Source organism: Mobula hypostoma, chromosome 7 (assembly GCF_963921235.1).
Source record: "Mobula hypostoma chromosome 7, sMobHyp1.1, whole genome shotgun sequence".
Classification (NCBI taxonomy): Eukaryota; Metazoa; Chordata; class Chondrichthyes; order Myliobatiformes; family Myliobatidae; genus Mobula; species Mobula hypostoma.
Window position 1 is genome coordinate 18,379,857 of NC_086103.1, and position 17,881 is coordinate 18,397,737.

Below are 17,881 nucleotides of genomic sequence, written 5' to 3' on the forward strand. Positions count from 1 at the left end.
GACCAGTTCCACTTGCGCACCACCGATGTAAATTGGGTCGTGACAGTTAGTCAGTTAATTTGTCATTGTAGATTGTCCAGTGATTAGGCTAGGACTGGATAGATGGGCTTGCTGGATGGTACAGCTGGGGTGTATAGGGTGTCAGGGAGGGGTAACACCTCAGGTGGGGGAACATGCATGCGACAGTGACCACACCCTGGCAACGGCTTCGACAATCCGGCTAAACCAGGAGTGTGTAGCCGACGAGTTTCAAACTCTTGGTGAGATAGGGAGTTGTCAATCCCAGCATGGGAAGACAGGCGCTGGCGGATTGAGCGGATGAGACCAATGGAAGGTCCAACGGTCAAGAAGGCGGTCTCTGCAAGCGTTGTGGAACATGTAGAGCAGAACAAGGTACAGAAGACATCCTGGTCATCCACTGCACCTAGTCGCATCTCCAGCCGTCTCGACTCTGTCTTGCCACTGGATCCCGATGGGAATTGGGAAAAGAGTGTGAGACTGACGCTGCACAACTCTCCCTCACTTAAATCCAAATCACGCGCTAGTCTCAACACTATCAAATGGTGTTGAGGTCCTCATCAACGTCAACGATGGGCGAACACACATCTCATTGGATTGGAAGGGCCTGGTCTGTTCTGTATCTCTACATAAATCACCCATAACTTCTGAAAGATGTCCAGTGACTAATGGTCCCTGTCTCTAAAGCTTGACCCAAGAATCCATGTGCAGTCCAGACGTGAAGTGCAGTGACAAGGGTGGGTCAGTCCTCATTCATTAAACTCTCAAATTGCTACATGAATACATATCATCACTCAGCACTTTGTGAGTAAAGGGACACTCTGCAAGGGGGAGGATTTTAAAAGTGAGATAACTCGTTTAGATGGATGTGAAAGGTTGGCAGGTGCAGTGAACACTGGAAGGTAAGGGTTATTGAGACTCTTTTCTGAAATAGAAGGAAGCATGGTTCAGGTGCAGGGAACTGGGATCATGTGAGTCCTTGGAAGAGTATGAAATATGCGAGAATATACTTAAGAAAGAAATTGGTCTGGTAAGAATAGGGCGAGGGAAAGCTTTAGTGGGAAAAGTAGATAGATAGATAGATATACTTTATTGATCCTGGGGGATAATCTGTAGAGATTTTTAAAAATATGTTAAGGAAAGAAAGTAACTAGGGAGAGAAAAGGGCCCCTGAAAGACCAAAGTGAATGTATACACTCAGTGGTTACTGTGGTAATTACACCTGTACACCTGCTTATTAATGCAAATATATGATCAGCCAGTCATGTAGCAGCAACTCAAGGAACAAGGCATGCAGAAGTGGTCAAGAGATTCAGTTGTTGTTCCGACCAAACATCAGAATGGGGAAGAAATACAAACTAAGTACTTTGATCATGAATTGATTGTTGGTGTCAGGTGGGTTGATATGAGTATCTCAGAAACTGCTGATCTCCTGAGATCATCACGTGCAACAGTCTCCAGAGTTTACTGAGAAATGTGTGTGAAAATCATCCAGTGAGTGGCAGTTTTGTGGGTGAAAATGCTTGTTCACGAGAGAGATCGGGGGAGAATGTCCAGACTGGTTCAAGCTGCAGGAAGTTGAGAGTAATTCAAATAACCACTCATTACAACAGTCGTGTGCAGAAGATCATCTTGAATGCACAACATGTTGAACCTTGAAGTAGATGGGCTACAACAGCAGTACCCCATGAACACACACTGAGAGGCCTCTTTATTAGGTACAGGAGATTCCAAATAAAGTGGCCACTGAGCCTATGTGTGGAGTCACAGGAAATGTGTGAGCTCCGCAGTGAAAAAAATCTCCTCATTTTTTCCCATGGAATAAGGCATGAGGACAAGGAAAGTTAGGAATGTTATTGAGCAAGTCTCATGGATAGTCCACAATACAGTGGAGGAGATGATGAGCATCTTTAAACATTTGAAGGTAAGCAAGTTTCCAGGGCCTGATCTAGTGTATCCAAAGGCACTGAGGGAAGTTGTAGAAGAAATTGCCAGAGCAATTTTTGTGTGTTGGACATTACGTCTCACATATCTGATTGAGCTTTGAAGAAATACACAAGAAAGGTGAATGAGGGAGGGTGTTGATTTGATCTATACAAACCGCATGAAAGTCATGATTGGCTGTGGTACACCACTTTGTCATCATCATCATAGCTTGTCACACCAGACAGCCAGTCACTCTAGTTTTGTTTGGTTGATGATGAGCAGGTCAGTTTCAGCTAAATCAGGTGAGAGTGGGCAGCTGCACAGAACGTGTTCAATGTTCTGCACCCTTTCATCACACTCACAGGATTCACTGGTCTTTAATCCCCACTTCACCATATTGTCTCCCGTCCTACAAACTCCCGCTCTCACTCTGTCGAGAGTGCACCACTTCCGTCTGTCAAGCAGTGCCCCGTATGGCAACATTTCTGTGGGGTCTTGCACTGTATTGTTTGGTGGGGTTCTGGCTTCTGTTTGTTGCCAGAGGTCAATCCTGTATGTTTGGAGGGAAGTTCCGTGCGGTAGTTCCTCCACTGTAGCAAAGCTTTTCCTCGATTTTAGGCGGTTGGAAACTGGCACATGATGGTGTAGTGGGTGCTGTGGATCCGAGTTCTGTTTACCTTTTTCAATTTTTGCTGTAGTGTGTCTTCGGATCTCTGGGGGAACAATGCCTGCAACTCTGTAAGTGATGTTAGTGGGTGTGGGGTGCAGTGTGCCTGTGATTATTCGGCAGGCTTCGTTAAGCAACAGGTCTATTTTCTTTGCATGGGCCGTTCTGCCCCACACAGTATTCTGCAGGTGCATAGCAGAGTGCAAGGGCAGTTGATCTAAGTGTGTGAACATTAACTCCCCATTTCGTGCCTGCTAATTTTTACAAGAGAGAATTGCAAGAGCCAACTTTCCCTCGGAGTTTTTGGATGTGGGTGGCAAATGAGAGCATCCTATCCAGTGTCATGCCCAGGTAATCTGGAGTCGGATGGTGTTCGAGCTCCTTCCCACACCAGAAGATCTTGAGTTTCGAAGCTGCTTCTCCATTCCTCAGGAGGAATGCACACACTTGAGTTTTTGATAGATTTAGTTTCAGAGACCATTTTTCATAATACTGCTTCATTGCTTCGAGGACTGCTGTAAGTCGTACTTCAACTTCTTGGAAGGAGTTAGCTTGTGTTGCTATGCATAGGTCGTCTGCGTAGATAAACCTGTGTGTGTGAGGAAAGGTTGGTTGGTCATTTGTGTAAACATTAAATAGTAGAAGTGCCAGGACTGATCCTTGTGGTAGTCCATTCTTTTGTGGACGCCACCTACCCCTAATTCCATTCATTTCTACATAAAATCTGTGATTTTCTCAGAGGTTTCTTAGTCCTTTGACTGTGGTTTCATTCTTTAACATTTTAGATGCCTGATTAGTGCTAATGACTACGTCTAGTTTTGAGAATGTTACTTCAGTGTCGCTCAGCCGAGCCACCAATTTACTTCTGGAATTATTATGAACAAGCTCTCATGCCATCTCTGCATCAGAAACTGTCTTTCCTCTGCACTTGGGTTCCAGTCTTGCCAGTGCACATTGTGACAGTCTCCTGCCTGATGGTAGGAAGGCAAAGAGGATGGGGATGGATTGATGGGATCCATAATGGAGCAGTGCTCCTGATAAATGTACCTGGTGGATGGCAGGGAGATCCCTATGATCCTCTCAGTTGTTCTCACAGTCCTTAGTAGGGAATTCTGGTGTGATGCTCAATGGCTCCCATACCAGAATGAGATGCAACTTGTCAGGACGCTGTCAATGGTGCTTCTGTAAAACACAGTTAAGATTTGGGGGGAGCCTTGCATCAATCTTCAATCTTCTTAGGAAGTGGAAGCACAGCCATGCCTTCTTGTTCAGATGAGGTCATACATGATATGAACTCCCAGGAACTTGGTGCACTTAACTCTGTCTATGGAGGAGCCATGTATTCACAGAGGAGGTTGGTTCATCTGCACCTTCCTAAAGTCCACAATGATTTCTTTTCTGTTCTCGACATTCAGGCTTGGCTTTTCTTCTCACATCAATCCACAAGCCACTCCAATTACTCTCCACACTCCGTCTCGTTATCATTCTGAATTAGGCCAACCACTGTTGTGTCATCGTCAAACTTGATGCCACGGTTTGAGCTGGATCCTGTGACACAGTCTCACCTTAGTAATGAAATCGAGTCAAATCTCTGACATATTTTCAATTCTAAATGATTTTCTGGTTTCTGCAGTCACAGCTGAAACACCCAATGCAGGTTCTGAAGGAGTCAATGTTATCCTGACCTGCTCTGTGTCTGAGGTCAGTGAATCAATAAGACTGGTTTGGATCAACAGGGATGGTGAAACTGTGGATGAGAAAATATTCATGGAATGGAAGAATGAAGGTGACTCTTTGCAGCTGATTATTCCAACAGACGATAAAATCCAAAGAAAATGGACGTGTGTTTTGTTTCATCAAAACAGACCCAAGGTTTTTATTCCATATTATCTTCAGGTTAACAGTAAGTGACTTCACTTTGAGGTTTTGAGTTCTCTACAGAAAATTCTTGATACTTTATTGATATTTCTTTTTATTACCTTCCAACAATACATATCCTACTGCAATTACAGCTTCCATTCAATTAATAGACATTTCTTTCATTTCTTTGGGTCCATCTTATGCTTGTAAAGTTACCTCTATTGTAGGTAATCCAGGTCTCAGATGGAGGGTGGGGATCATTGCTGGTTGGTTGGTCACTGACCAAAAGCTATGCTGGTACATAGAAAGCCGTCATGAATTTCTTCACCAGTGTCTGTTCCTGTTGAGAGGTGACTTCTGAGATCTGACAAGTGTTCCAGGTTTTCTAGGGTATCGTTAACCTTTATTATTAGTGGACAGTGTTACACAGTGGGGTCAGTAATGGAGGATCTTTCTGTTGTTGCTGGGCAGGACCATCCGTTCAAAGGAAAACACCAGGGCAGTCTCAGCAAAATGGGTCAAAGAGATTAGCTTTCTTTGCCACATGTACATCAAAACACAGTGAAATGTGTGTTTTGACTCAATCTCCAACGCAGTCTCAGGATTTTGCTGGGTACAACCCTCAAATGTCACCGTGTTTCCAGCACCAACATAGATGGCCCACAATTTCCTAACCCTCACAAACCCATATGTCTTTGGAATGTGGGTGGAAACTGGGACACCCAGAGGAAACCCACATGCTGGCCACTGTACTGCCATACTATCTGCTGGAACTCACTAGGAAGATAAGTGAGCAGAGCTGGTGCCCTGTTGCAGTTCAACATTCCACTGAGCCCCGAGTTACACTCTGTAGGGCTGCCCACATTGATCAGGCATCTGACACCAGACCCTGGAACAGACTCTGTCTGCTGAGCTTTGTGAGGAGAGGATGTTATCAAGTAGACAGAGAGATTGATTCAAGTCAGTGTTTAAATACTCCTTGAGAAGATTTAATATCCCGTTTGCATTGCAGTCCATTACAAGCAAAGCCCTTTGCACCATTGTGCACATCTACAAGGAGCACTGTCACTAAAAAGCAGCAGCTATCATCCAGTATCCCACCGTACAGGCCATAGTCTCTTCTTCTTGCTGTCATCAGCCAGGAGGTCCAGGAACCTTGGGTCCTACACCACCAGGTTCAGGGACAGTTATTATCCTGCAACTATCAGTCTTCTAAAGCAGCCTGAATAACTTCAATCACCTTAATACTGAACAGATTCCACAACCTGTGGACTGACTGTCAAGGACTCTACAACTCATGTTTACAGTATTATTTATTCACTTATTTATTATTATTTTCATTATGTCATCTTTTGTAGTTTTTCATAGATACAATTGTATTTCTCTGTTCTACTGTGAACACCAGCAAGGCAATGAATCTCAGGGTGGTATGTGGTGATATACATACTTTGATAATAAATTTACTTTGATCCTTGTACTTTGCACTCTCGGATTCTCTGGCCCATGGCTGCTCAAGGTGGAGAAAACTGAGAACCTCAGGTCCCTGTGCTGGCAGCAGACAGAAGCTCTGTGTAAGTAATGGAAGGAGTGGAACTCCTCAGAGACCACTCACTCAACACCGTGTCAGGTAGCTCGTAACATGTCTGCTGAAGAGTCTGTGGTTCCTACAGTGGCCTCCTCAGTCACGACAATTCCTGCAGTAGAATAAAGTCTTTCTCTATTCCGTGGCATTGGTTAAAGGACATAACATCTCTGGATTTAAAATATCAGAGTCAGAAGCATGTTGTGCCAGACCCTGATAATAAGTGTGATATATTTGTTCACAAATTAGATTTTACCTATTTCTACTGCACAGAATAGGTACTGCAATTAGTCCAATAACCAATCAATGGCAAATTGCATAACTTGTAGGAATGGTTTTAAACCTAATTTGAACAGCATTGTCCCTTCTCGATCCTTACAATATCAGGAAGACTGTGCGATTGGAAATGTGAATGATGGGTATTGATATGAGTACACTGTCCAGGGCAGTCACAATAACTTCACCAAAGGCCACTATAAATGGGAAAATTTGTGCCTTCACTGTGTCTGACCACGCACCCTTATTCCTGTAATACCAGTCGTACATTCATACATCGGCATTAAGGACTCCTCAAGCACCTGTGATCCACATTAGGATGAGTGAAATTCAAATACCAGGCAAACGTGTACCATTCTCCTTTTGAAAGAATTGGCCAGAATATAATTGAAGAGGCAGATTGTTTAGAGAATGATTGAAAGTTTAATCAGTTGTCTTCACTCCATGTGAAATCAGATCAGAATGAGTTTATTATCAATGAAAATGCGAAATGTGTTGCTTTCTGACAGCAGTACAACACAACACATAAAACAGACTGTAAGTTACAGTAAGGAATTTAATGAAATTATTAATTAGTGCAAAAAAAGTCAAAATATGAGGTAGGTTTCATGGGTTCATGGACTGTTCATAAATCTGATGGCAGAGGGGAAAAAACATTTCCTAAAACTCCTGAACCTCCTCCTTGATGATAGTAATGAGAAGAGGGCGTGTCCTGGATGTGAGGGTCATTAATGACGGATGCGACTTTTGGAGACCTCGATGGTCAGGAGGTTGATGCCCGGGATGGAGCTCACTGAGTCTACAATCCTCTTGTGCTTTTATGATCTGGTGCATTGGTTCCCCATACCAGATGATGACACAACCAGTCAAAATGCTCTGCATGGTACATCTGTGGAATTTTGCTGGTGTCTTTGGTGACATACCAAAGAAGAAATATGGCAGAAGTATAGTGTTTCCAACATGTTCCGGGCATGTAGAACTCCCTGTGTTGAAAACAACTTGCATTGTGAATATTCTTTGTACATTCATCCCCATAGCCCTCAGAGCATGAATCTTAAAACAATATATTCTTGAGCATTTGACATTTCCAATTTAGGAAAAAGTCTATCATTCTCTACCCTATTCATACCTTTTATCATCTTGTATACTTCTGTCAAATCACCCCTCAGTCTCAAGTGCTCAAAGGAAATCAACCCAAGTTCTCCTCAAAGTTGGCACTCTTATCCAGGTAATATCCTCTGACTCTCTTCTGCATCCTCTCCAAAGCCTTCTCATCCTTAGGCACAATATCCCTGCTGTGTGTTCCACATATGAGGATTCTCTGGAATAGGTTTGATGCTGAACCATGACCTTTGTTGGTCTGGTACTCAGGCTTTCCCATTCTCTGACCTATACACAACCTGCTGCTGTCAGGTGTTGAGGTGTCCTTTAGATGCTGGAGCCATAACGCCTGAGTAGTGAAGTATTGAAACACTGATCAACCCTGAAGAAATCTGTGCACAAACACATCAAGACAATTTCATTGAGATGGCAATGGAACTGAAAGTTCCAGCGACACTGATCTCAATGGGTGCTGGTTGTATGTACAGTGCAGACTGAGTAATTAGAGAGAGAAAAACACTGCAGATGCTTGAAATATGAAATAAGCACAGTAATAACTGGAAACACTTGGCAGTTCAGATTGCTTCTGTGGGAAGAGAAACACAACTGATTATTCCAGATGAAGATGATTTGTTAGTATCTGGCAAAAGATGTACAACCCAAAACTGATGGTGTCTGACTCGGTGAGTTTTTTCAACATTTTCAGCTTTGATGTTCCTGTTTGGATTGAATTGAAATTCTAGACCAATAGCAACTCTGTGTGTACAAGACAATGACAGCACTTTGTCATTCAGCGGTTATTCCCGTATAAACTCTGACCATGAATGTCTTTCACCCACGGTAGAGTGGGAAGTAGCACAGCTCAATGAGATCCTTTCCTGATCAGTCATCGGCACACCGTTACAGCCAAAGGGAGTCACCTGATTGAAACCAGGGTCTATATCTTATTGGACCAGGGATTAAATCCACAACCTTTGGTCTCTATAGGTTCATTGTAAAATAGGCCACAGTATTATGGTTGGGACATTGGAAAAACTTTAAGATGATAATTCATGAATTAATAAGACCTCTGTGATTATTCTCTGACAGATGATTTCACATCAGAACGTATCATTCTTGTTATTACCAGGAGTCTGGTACTTCTCATTTTCATGATTCTGACGGTGGTGTTCTGTCGGCGAATGTATGAGATTTCAGGTAATGTGCGTGAAGTGGTTATTAATACAGAAAATGATTCAGAAAACTACCAAAGCCAATTATAGTCATGACAGAGGAACAGATCAGAACAAAGAGAGTGTTGCCTTTTGATAAGACAGGAAATTACCACAGTGCTTAGAGAGGATATTCTGGTGGATCATCTAATGAACCTGTTTGGGTAGAATTTATAAATCAGAAGAGGATGGTCACCTTGTTGTAGCAAGTTTACAAACTCTTCCCATCCCTACCTCCAGAGGGAATTTGAGGAACATATGTGTAAAAAAATTACATGCAGTTGTGCAAATTGCAGGATAGTAGTTGTGGGAGGTTTCAATGTTCACTGTATTGACTGGGCCACCAGAAAGTGAAAGGTCTGGATGGGGTTGAAGACGATTTTATTACACAATATATTGAAGAATCTAGTCAGGAAGAGAAAAATACTGAACCTCCTCTTTGGGAATGGGGCAGGCTAAGTAACTGAAGTAGCAGTTGAGGGCACTTTGAGTCCAGTGATCATAAATCTATGATTTTAAAATTGTTATGGAGAAATATAGAACAGAACAATGGGTTAAAATCTTTAACCAGAGCAGGACCAACTTTGAGTGCATTAGGCAGGATCTAGATGGATTTGACTGGGTGACCAATAAAGGCAAAGGACATGTTGGTAAGTGGGAGGGTTTTAACAAAATCATACCAAGAGCAATATTTTGGGCAGCTTGTTCCTGACAGAGTGAAGGGTAGACATTGCAATTTCAGAGAATCCTGGGTAGACATTGCAATTTCATGAATGCCAGAGAAATGAGAGTTATAAGCAGTGAATTTTTGGATCTTATGCATCTTATGAGGAAAGAAGTATTTGCAGCCTTGAAGTGCATTCTGGTGGCAAAGCCCCAAGGGCCTGAACAAGTGCAAACCCGGTCCTTATGGAAGGCCAAGGAAGAAACTATGGAGGCTCCTTCATTGTAGCTACTGACAATGTTCCAGAAGACTGGAGTGTGGTTAATGTTGTTCCATTGTTCAAAAAGGGTAACAAGGACAGGCCAGTGATCTACAGACACGTGAGTCAGACTGGATTTGTCTGGGTATTTCTGGGGGGAATTCTCAGTGACAAGAACCATTATCACTTGGATAGTCAAAGCCCAGTCAGGAATAGTCAGCATGGTTTTGTGTGAGAGAAGTTACGTCAGAGGAATCATTTGCAGTTTTCAAATAGGTAACTAAGAGGATAGTTGAAGGGAGGGCAATGGATGTTGTTTATTAGTGATACCTTTGACAAATTCATGCATGGCAGCCTGATCTAGAAGTTTAGATAATAGGGAATTCAGGGGGATCTAACGAGGTGGATTCCGAATTGGCTTGATGATAGGAAATAGAGAGTAATGATTGATGGTTGATTCTTCCACTGGACACTTGTGTCTAGTGTGATGGCCCAGGAGTCAGTGTTGGGACCTCTCCTGTTCATTATTTTATGTAACTGTGTTGGATTAGAATGCATTTGATATGATTAGCAAGTTTGCTGATGATATAATCTTCAGTGAACCGATTAATGATGAAGCAGGTTACAAAGAATTCTAAATAAATGTCTTCAATTAGGGGGATGGGTTGAGGAATAGCAAATGATTTTCAACTTGGATAAGCGTGATGAGTTGTACTTTAGGCATTCAAACCAGGGTAGGGCCTATAACGTGAATGACAGGGCAACGTTGAATGTTGTGGAACACGGAGACCTTGGAGCACAAATACAAAATTCACTGTTAATTGTTGAAACTGAAAATGAAAGCTGACTGGGGTACCCTCTCTCTGAAAAGGTTTGGGAAACCAGAAGGCAACACCTCCAAAATCAGATGGAAACACAGAAGATGAATCTCGCTGTTGAATCCACATTAATCCAACAGATGCAAGGTAACTCCGAGATGAGAGGCACTGGAGGAAATTTACAAAATTTGTGTCCCAATTGTTCATGGTAATTCTGTCCCCCCCCGCCGCCCCCCGCCTGACTTGTAATTTAAAACTATCCTTCAAACACTGAAACAACTTGGAAAGCAAGAGGCTGCAGATTTTGAAATCTGGAGAAAAAACAAACTGTTGCAGGAATTCGGTGACACAGTGTGACCGTGACCTGGGAATGACAGAACACCCACCAGCATTCTGCTTTTATTCTGTTACAGACAAATATCCAGCATCATCTAAACCTCCATGACCTTTTTTTTCATTTTAGTGATCAAACTTCATCACAGACATTAATTAATCAGGAACATGTCTAAGCTGATAAATAGCAACAATTGTATATCGTTAGCATATCACTTTACAGTACTAATAAACTGGGTACAATTCCTGCCAGTGTTTGTCAGGAGTTGGTACATTCTCTCTCTGACTGTGTGGGTCTCCCCGCAGTGCTCCAGTTTCCTTCAACAGTCTGTTGATGTACTGGTTCATAGTTTGTTGGTCATTGTAGATTGTCCTGTGATTAGGCTAGGGTTAAATCAGGGGTTGTTGGGCAGCACAGCTCGAAGGGCCGGAACAGCGTATTCCACACTGTATCTCAATAAATAAATAAATCAAAGGTCAAAATTTCCAAATGACATCTGATGGATCAATTTGCTTCCAGAAAAAAAGACCAAATGGCAAATTACAATTGTTCCTAATGATGTAATCAATCTCATATTTAATGAAATAATCAGTCACCTACCCAAAATATCATTGTTAATATAACTAATGGCAATGAGACATCAGAGTGTCTGCACTGTAGCCTTGATACACGACATGTGCAGCCCCAGTGGTCAATGGAAGTTTCATCAGGAGTGTCCCTTCACAGTTCAAATCCCTTTTTGTCCCAAACACAGGCTGTGATCTCTGTCCCCTGATAAACCCACATCTCAATGGGATAGGGGTCCACTCCCTGCACACGGTTGGATTGTGTCAGATCGTCACATGGGGTGCTCAGACTCTCAGGAGGCCACCTTGTCTCTCCTCACCACCATTTTCCCTCAGCCCCATGACAGCCTTTCATGCGGCTGTTCTGTGTGTGCCAGAGGGAAAGTTTGAAGGTTCGGTGTCCTTCCTGGTGATCACTGTGGCAGTGACATAACATTTGCAAAATCCTGGTGCTGGCTCTGACAGGAATGACACAGGTTCCTCTTTACTGTGTGACTTTGTGTCCAAAATCTCTGAATGCTGCTTTTAAGGTATTTTCACTCAATTTCACAATTATATTCCTTTTGGATAGCCTCCAACCTGATGGCATGAACATCAGTTTCTCAAAGTTCCAGTAATGCCTCCCCCCTTCACCGTTTCCCTCTCTCATGCTATCTCCTTGCCTGCCCATCGCATCCCTCTCATGCTTCTCCGCCAAGCCCCCTTTTTTCTTTCTTTCATGGCCATCTGTCTCTTTCACCAATCAACTTCTTAGTTCTTTGCTTCATCCCTCCCCCTCCAAGTTTCACCTATTGCCTGGTGGTTCCCTTTCCTCTCCACCCACCTTTCAAATCTACTCCTCCACTTTTTCTCTCCAGTACTGCCGAAGCGTTTTGGCCTGTAACGTCTTTTTTTTCATCAAGACCTGCAGCATAAGAACCCTGACTTTGCATCCACAAGTTGCCAGGTCGCTGGTTTTGCCAGTGTGGTAATTAACATTTCCCGGCCGCTTAGGATTGTGTGTTCTAAGTTCTGCTTCAGTACCAAGATTTACCTGTGAAACTCAGTCTCTCCATGCTAAGAAAGGATTTGTCTGCCGCTTTCCTTTCTACGCTCCATGTCAAGATAGTTCTGCCTGCCTTCTGCTTTCCTGCACACCCTCTTGTTTGCCATTCAACGCTCACGCCCTCGTCTGCATCCAAACTTAATCTCCGTGCCTGTGTCCTGCGTTCGGGTTCGTCTCATTCCTCGCAACAGAAACACTTACTCTCAGCAGCATTACAGGCACATGGCGTCAAAATTCCTCAGGGTTCTTTGGTTAACTTACGGGACAATTTAAATTCAAGTTGCTGCAGCATTAAACAATTCAATGTCCAATCTAGAAATTTTAAAAAGAGCATTTATTACCTGCGTTAATATGTATTGTTAGACTTCCTTGTGAATTATTGCTTTGAAATAATGGGAAATTATCCCCTTTTATAAAGCTACTAGCTGTAAGTTCAAAAGTTCATTGTACATTTATTATCAAAGTATGTATACATTTTATAACCTTTAGAGTCTTCTCCTAACAGGCAGCCATGAATTAAAAATCCCCAAAATATCCCATTAAAAAGAATGACCTTGGAACACCCAATGCGCAGAGAGAAAAGAAAACAAATCATTGCAAACAATAAACTCAAGCAAATACTGTTCTGAACTGAAGTCCATGAAGAGAGTCCATCCATGGACCCCAAGTTCAGTGCAGAGCAGAGCAGTGAGCTGAACTGAACAGTCCATTGCATCAGGCCCCGACACCCTGACCTTTTCAATCTACCCAGTGCCTAAATGGCCGTCCAGTCATTGGGTAGTGTTGCATCAATACAGTCTGGGGCCTGGACTCCGCTGCCTCGATTCGGCCCATACTTGACCTTTCCTATTCAGCCAGGCACTTAAATTGATCAAACCTCTGGCCTGCCTCGCACTCAGTAATGAACCTGCTGCCTTGTCTCACCTCGGTTCTGCCACACTGAATTGCCTCTCTGTCCAAAAGGAAGTTACAGACTATTGCTTGCGATGATTGTTCACCAGAAAGGGTATTTAACAAAGTATTTCTTGGGCACGTAGCCAAGTGGTTAAGGCATTTGTCTAGTGATCTGAAGGTTGCTGGTTCGAGCCTCAGCTGTGGCAGCATGTTTGTGTCCTTGAGCAAGGCACTTAACCACACATTGCTCCAGTGTCTGTGTGAGGAGTGACGCCCCACACTGACTTCCAATCAGCGCCTCGTAAGGCATGAAAATGCCCGACACAGGCCTCTCATGGTCTGAGTTGACATTCCCTCCCCTTACTTGTTTTCATTATTTCATCTGCCACCAGCCAGAGGTCACTGAGATTCACCAGCGTCAGCTTAAAGGGGGAGGATTATGCCTTGAAAGAGAACCATGCATGATTGTTGAGGCCATGATCATTGTGGGGACTTGCAGAGTTAGACATCAAATGCCCCTTTATCCTGAAGCAGTCCCTTTATCACATGGTGGTGGAGTTTTAGAGCAACATGCTAGTCCTCTCAGACAGTTTATGGTCTGTAACACTAGAAAAATATCATTAGAGTAGACAGCATAACAAGTCATAGAATTATTGAAAATGGCCACAGGTATACGCTGCACTCTGTGCATCTTCCCTCCTTCTCCTGACAGTCACCTGGTTACCTGTCTCCTGCAGCCTAGGGGTGACTACCTCCCTGTAGCTCATGTCTATCACCTCTTCATTCTCCCATATGAGTCAAAAGTGATCAAGCTGCAGCTCCATTTCCTTAATACCTTCTCTCAGGAACTGCAACTCAGTGCACCTGGTGTAGATGTGTTTATCTAGGAGACTGGACACCTCTCAGAATTCCCACACAAAGTACAAAACACTGCCCCTGGAGCCATTCTCACTGTACTATGCATTAATAGATGGGGAGAGAACAAATAGGAACACAGAGAGAGTAACTTCTGAGACAATCAACCTCACCCAATCCTAATGAGCCAAAGCCAGTCCAAAACCTGGCACACGCAAAAGGAACGGCCGCTCTGCTTGCACCTGTGCTATTTTTATTGTCTCTTTCTAATAAATCCCTCTTGCTCATTGGTTGCTCCTCAGCTCAGAGAAACTGCCACGAAACTCTTCCTTTGAAATCTTGATCACCGCTCTGATTAAAAAGTAGCTCTTTTTACACAGCCCTGGTGTGGATTGCCCAACTTTCTGAGATGAATAAACAGTTGCAATTGGCAGCGAATAACTACTGCCAAGCAATTCAGAACAGTAAGTCCATGAAAGAGGGGCTCTAACCAGGCAAACACCCCGTCCACAAGTATTGATCAAATCCAGCTGAAGAAATCCCATCCCTCAGGAGAAGTCTGAGAATTTAACCTTTGTATTTTATCACGTAGTTGAGTCATATGTTCCAATGCACAAGTCGTATTTTAGACACAGCCCTTTATCCTGGGGCAGTCCTTTGTCACATGGTGGTGGAGTTTTAGAGCAACATACTAGTCCTTTCAGAATGCTAGTCATTCCATAGAAAGTCAAGGGAGGGCAGTAATGGGCAAGTATATATGGAAAGGTAAGTCTACAACAGATGTAATTGATAACTGCGAAACAGTTAATGATGGTCGATGTTTGTAAGGTAATGAGGTCATGGATATGATCTGAAATTGTTCAAACTTATTGAGTTTAGAAAGCAGGAAAGTACAAACATAAAAGATGTGATGATGTTCCTCAGAATCACAGGAGGCCAAAGTATTTGTTTTCAGTTCCTTGTTTCACTACCCTTTCCCAATCTTGTTTTCACACTCAGAACCTGTTTCAGAAACATTTTCTCATACCTAGGAAAGGGGCATTGACACAAAACGCCCTGCTGAGATGTAAATTTTATCAGGAACAGCCACAAATTGAGATATTGTCATGTGTTCTTGTACAAACACAAAGGCGACCATGCACTGAAAGCACTTGGCTGCCATTTTCTAGACTGTGCTCTGAGGCTGTGCAAGGTTGGACCTCGTGCAGGAATGGGGTTTCAGTGCAAAGAGAGTTTATAATGGACCAGGGAGAGTCTCAGACTACTGACATTTCCTTGAAACATTTTGATATACGAGGAGTCAATTTTAGAAAACCTAGCACATATATTTTTCAACATAGTCCCCTCCTACATTTACACACTTAGTTCAGCGGTGGTGGAGCATACGGACCTCATCTCCTCCTACCTTACGCCACAAACTTATCAGTCACCCCTGATGAGTTATTAACTGATGAGTTATTAACTTCAAACTTTCTGCATAATCACTCAAAGAGTAGAACTGCATGTGCATGTAAAGAGAGATGCATAACTCATCTCCTTCTACCTTAGGCCACAAAGTTATCAAAAGTGGACACTTTCTGGAGGTCCAAGATCCGTATGCTCCACGACCACTGGACTAAGTGCGTAAACGTTGAAGGGGACAATATTGAAAAATAAATGTGCTAGGTTTTCTAAAATTGACTCCTTCGACCTGAGGCCACAAACTTATCTAATCACCCCTCGTGCTCAATTGCTTTTGTGAATCCCCTTTTATTATTGGTAACTTTTAATGATATTTTTGTAATAGCTTTTTGTTCTCAATTGGTCTGATAGATGCAGAGCCTCACATTTTAACAGCTGACTGACCTGAGGAATGAGGCTTGACTGGTTATCTACTACCACTCTCTGGCTTCTCCCACAAAGCCAATGTCTAAGGCATGTGGTTTGAGTTACTTTGACCATGGAGTGGTTGTTGATCTCAGACCAAGTGTGGTTTAATTGTCTCAGAAGCCGCTAATCTCTGAGGATTTTCACACACAACAGTTTCTAGAGTTTGCAGAGAATAATGTCTAATGTCCTAAACCCTAATGTCTTGTTAATGGGAAAGACCATAAGATATAGGAACAGAATTATGACATTTGGCCCATTGAGTCTGCTGCACCATTTCATCATGGTCAATCCATTTTTCCTCTCAGACCTAATCCCCTACCATCCCCCCATATCTCTTCATGTTGTGATCAATCAATAATCTATCAAACTCTCCCTTAAATATTCATAAAGGCATGCCCTCCATAGCTGCCAAGGGCAATAATTCCTGCTCACTCCATTCTGAAAGGACGTCCTTCTGTTCTGAGGCTGCGTCCTCTGGTCCAAGACCCTCAACTTAGGAAAAATCCTCTCCACGTCCACTCTATGAAGATTATGCATGATTCAGTAGGTTTCAAACAGGACACCCCTCATCCTCCTGAATTCTAGTGAATACAGGCACAGAACCATCAAATGCTCTTCAGACAACAAGCTGTTCAATCCTGGAACCATTTTCATGAACCTCCTTTGAACCCTCTCCAATGTCAGAACATCATATCCAAGATAGTGGGCCCAGATCTGCACACAGTACTCCAAGTGAGGCCTCACAAATGCTTTACGAAGGCTCAACATTACATCCTTGATTTTATATTCTAGTCCTCTTGAAATGAAGGCTAATGTCGCATTTGCCTTCCTCACCACAGACTCAACTGGAAAATTAACCTTTAGGAAATCCTATACAAGGACTCCCAAATCCCCTTGGGCCTCAGAATTTTGAATTTTCTCTCCATTTAGAAAATAATCAATTTTCTTCTCCCAAAATGCATGACCGTACACTTCTTGAGACTGTATTCCATCTTCCACTTCTTTGCCCATTCTCCTATTCTCCTGGGAAATGTCAGAGGAGAATAGCCAGACTGGTGCAAGCTGACTGGAAAACGGCTGCATATTTAAGTAACCACACATTACATAGTTTTGTGCAAAAGAGCTTCTCTGAATGCACAACATGTCCAATTTTTAAGTCGATGGGCTGCAGCAGCAGAAGACCACGAACATACACTCAGTGGCCACTTTATTAGGCACCTCCTGTATGTAATAAAGCAGCCACTGAGTGAATTTACAGACTTGTTCTGCACATGACTTCCAGCATTTTCTCACAGTTTCTGAACACCACAGCATGTCACTCAAAGAGGATGTGGCCAGCTCCGTATTCTTCTGGTTGTCAACTCTTTGCTGTGACTAGGCTCTCCTACAAATGTGCTGTGGCTAACCACGATAGTCTCTTTAGGATGTGGTGCAATACCACACAATAGACTCCTGAGAGTCTGTGGTTCTGGTGTAACCTCTGCAAACTAATGTATACAAAGGGCCTGTAATTGAATTACCACTGGTTTCTTGAGGACCGGACTGATAATTTTTAATAAACAAATACTACTCCAAGTGAGATACATCCCTTGAGGAGTAATCTCAATACAACAGCTGGCTCTCGTCTACCCTTCTGCTTCTTTCTACAGTTACTTGCAACGAGCTGATTCTTGTGTATACTCACAATATCACAGGGTCAATCCATCAAGGATGCAATGAGGCCCGACCTCTGATGACTGACCAGATCATCCTTCCCTGACTGCAGTAACCCTGTGGCTGAAGGTTTTTACTTGTAAAGTGTAAATATCAACAAGAATTGGTCTTCCAGGTGTAAGTATCACCAACAAATTTTCCTGTTTTAATGACGTGGATGCTATGGCCAGGAAAGAACAACGACACCTCTACTTCCTCAGAAGGCTCAGAAAATTCAACATGT

General features: G+C 43.0%; 1 protein-coding gene across 1 annotated transcript in view; it reads left to right on the plus strand.

Moving 5' to 3' along the window:
• Nucleotides 1–14,566, plus strand: part of LOC134349883 (CD276 antigen-like) — a 28,851-nt gene extending 14,285 nt beyond the window's left edge. The window contains exons 5-6 of the mRNA XM_063054849.1: nt 8,520–8,627; nt 14,457–14,566. Of these exons, the coding sequence (XP_062910919.1) occupies nt 8,520–8,627; nt 14,457–14,566 (218 nt within the window). The remainder of the gene's footprint in view (nt 1–8,519; nt 8,628–14,456) is intronic.
• Nucleotides 14,567–17,881: the final 3,315 nt, after the last annotated feature.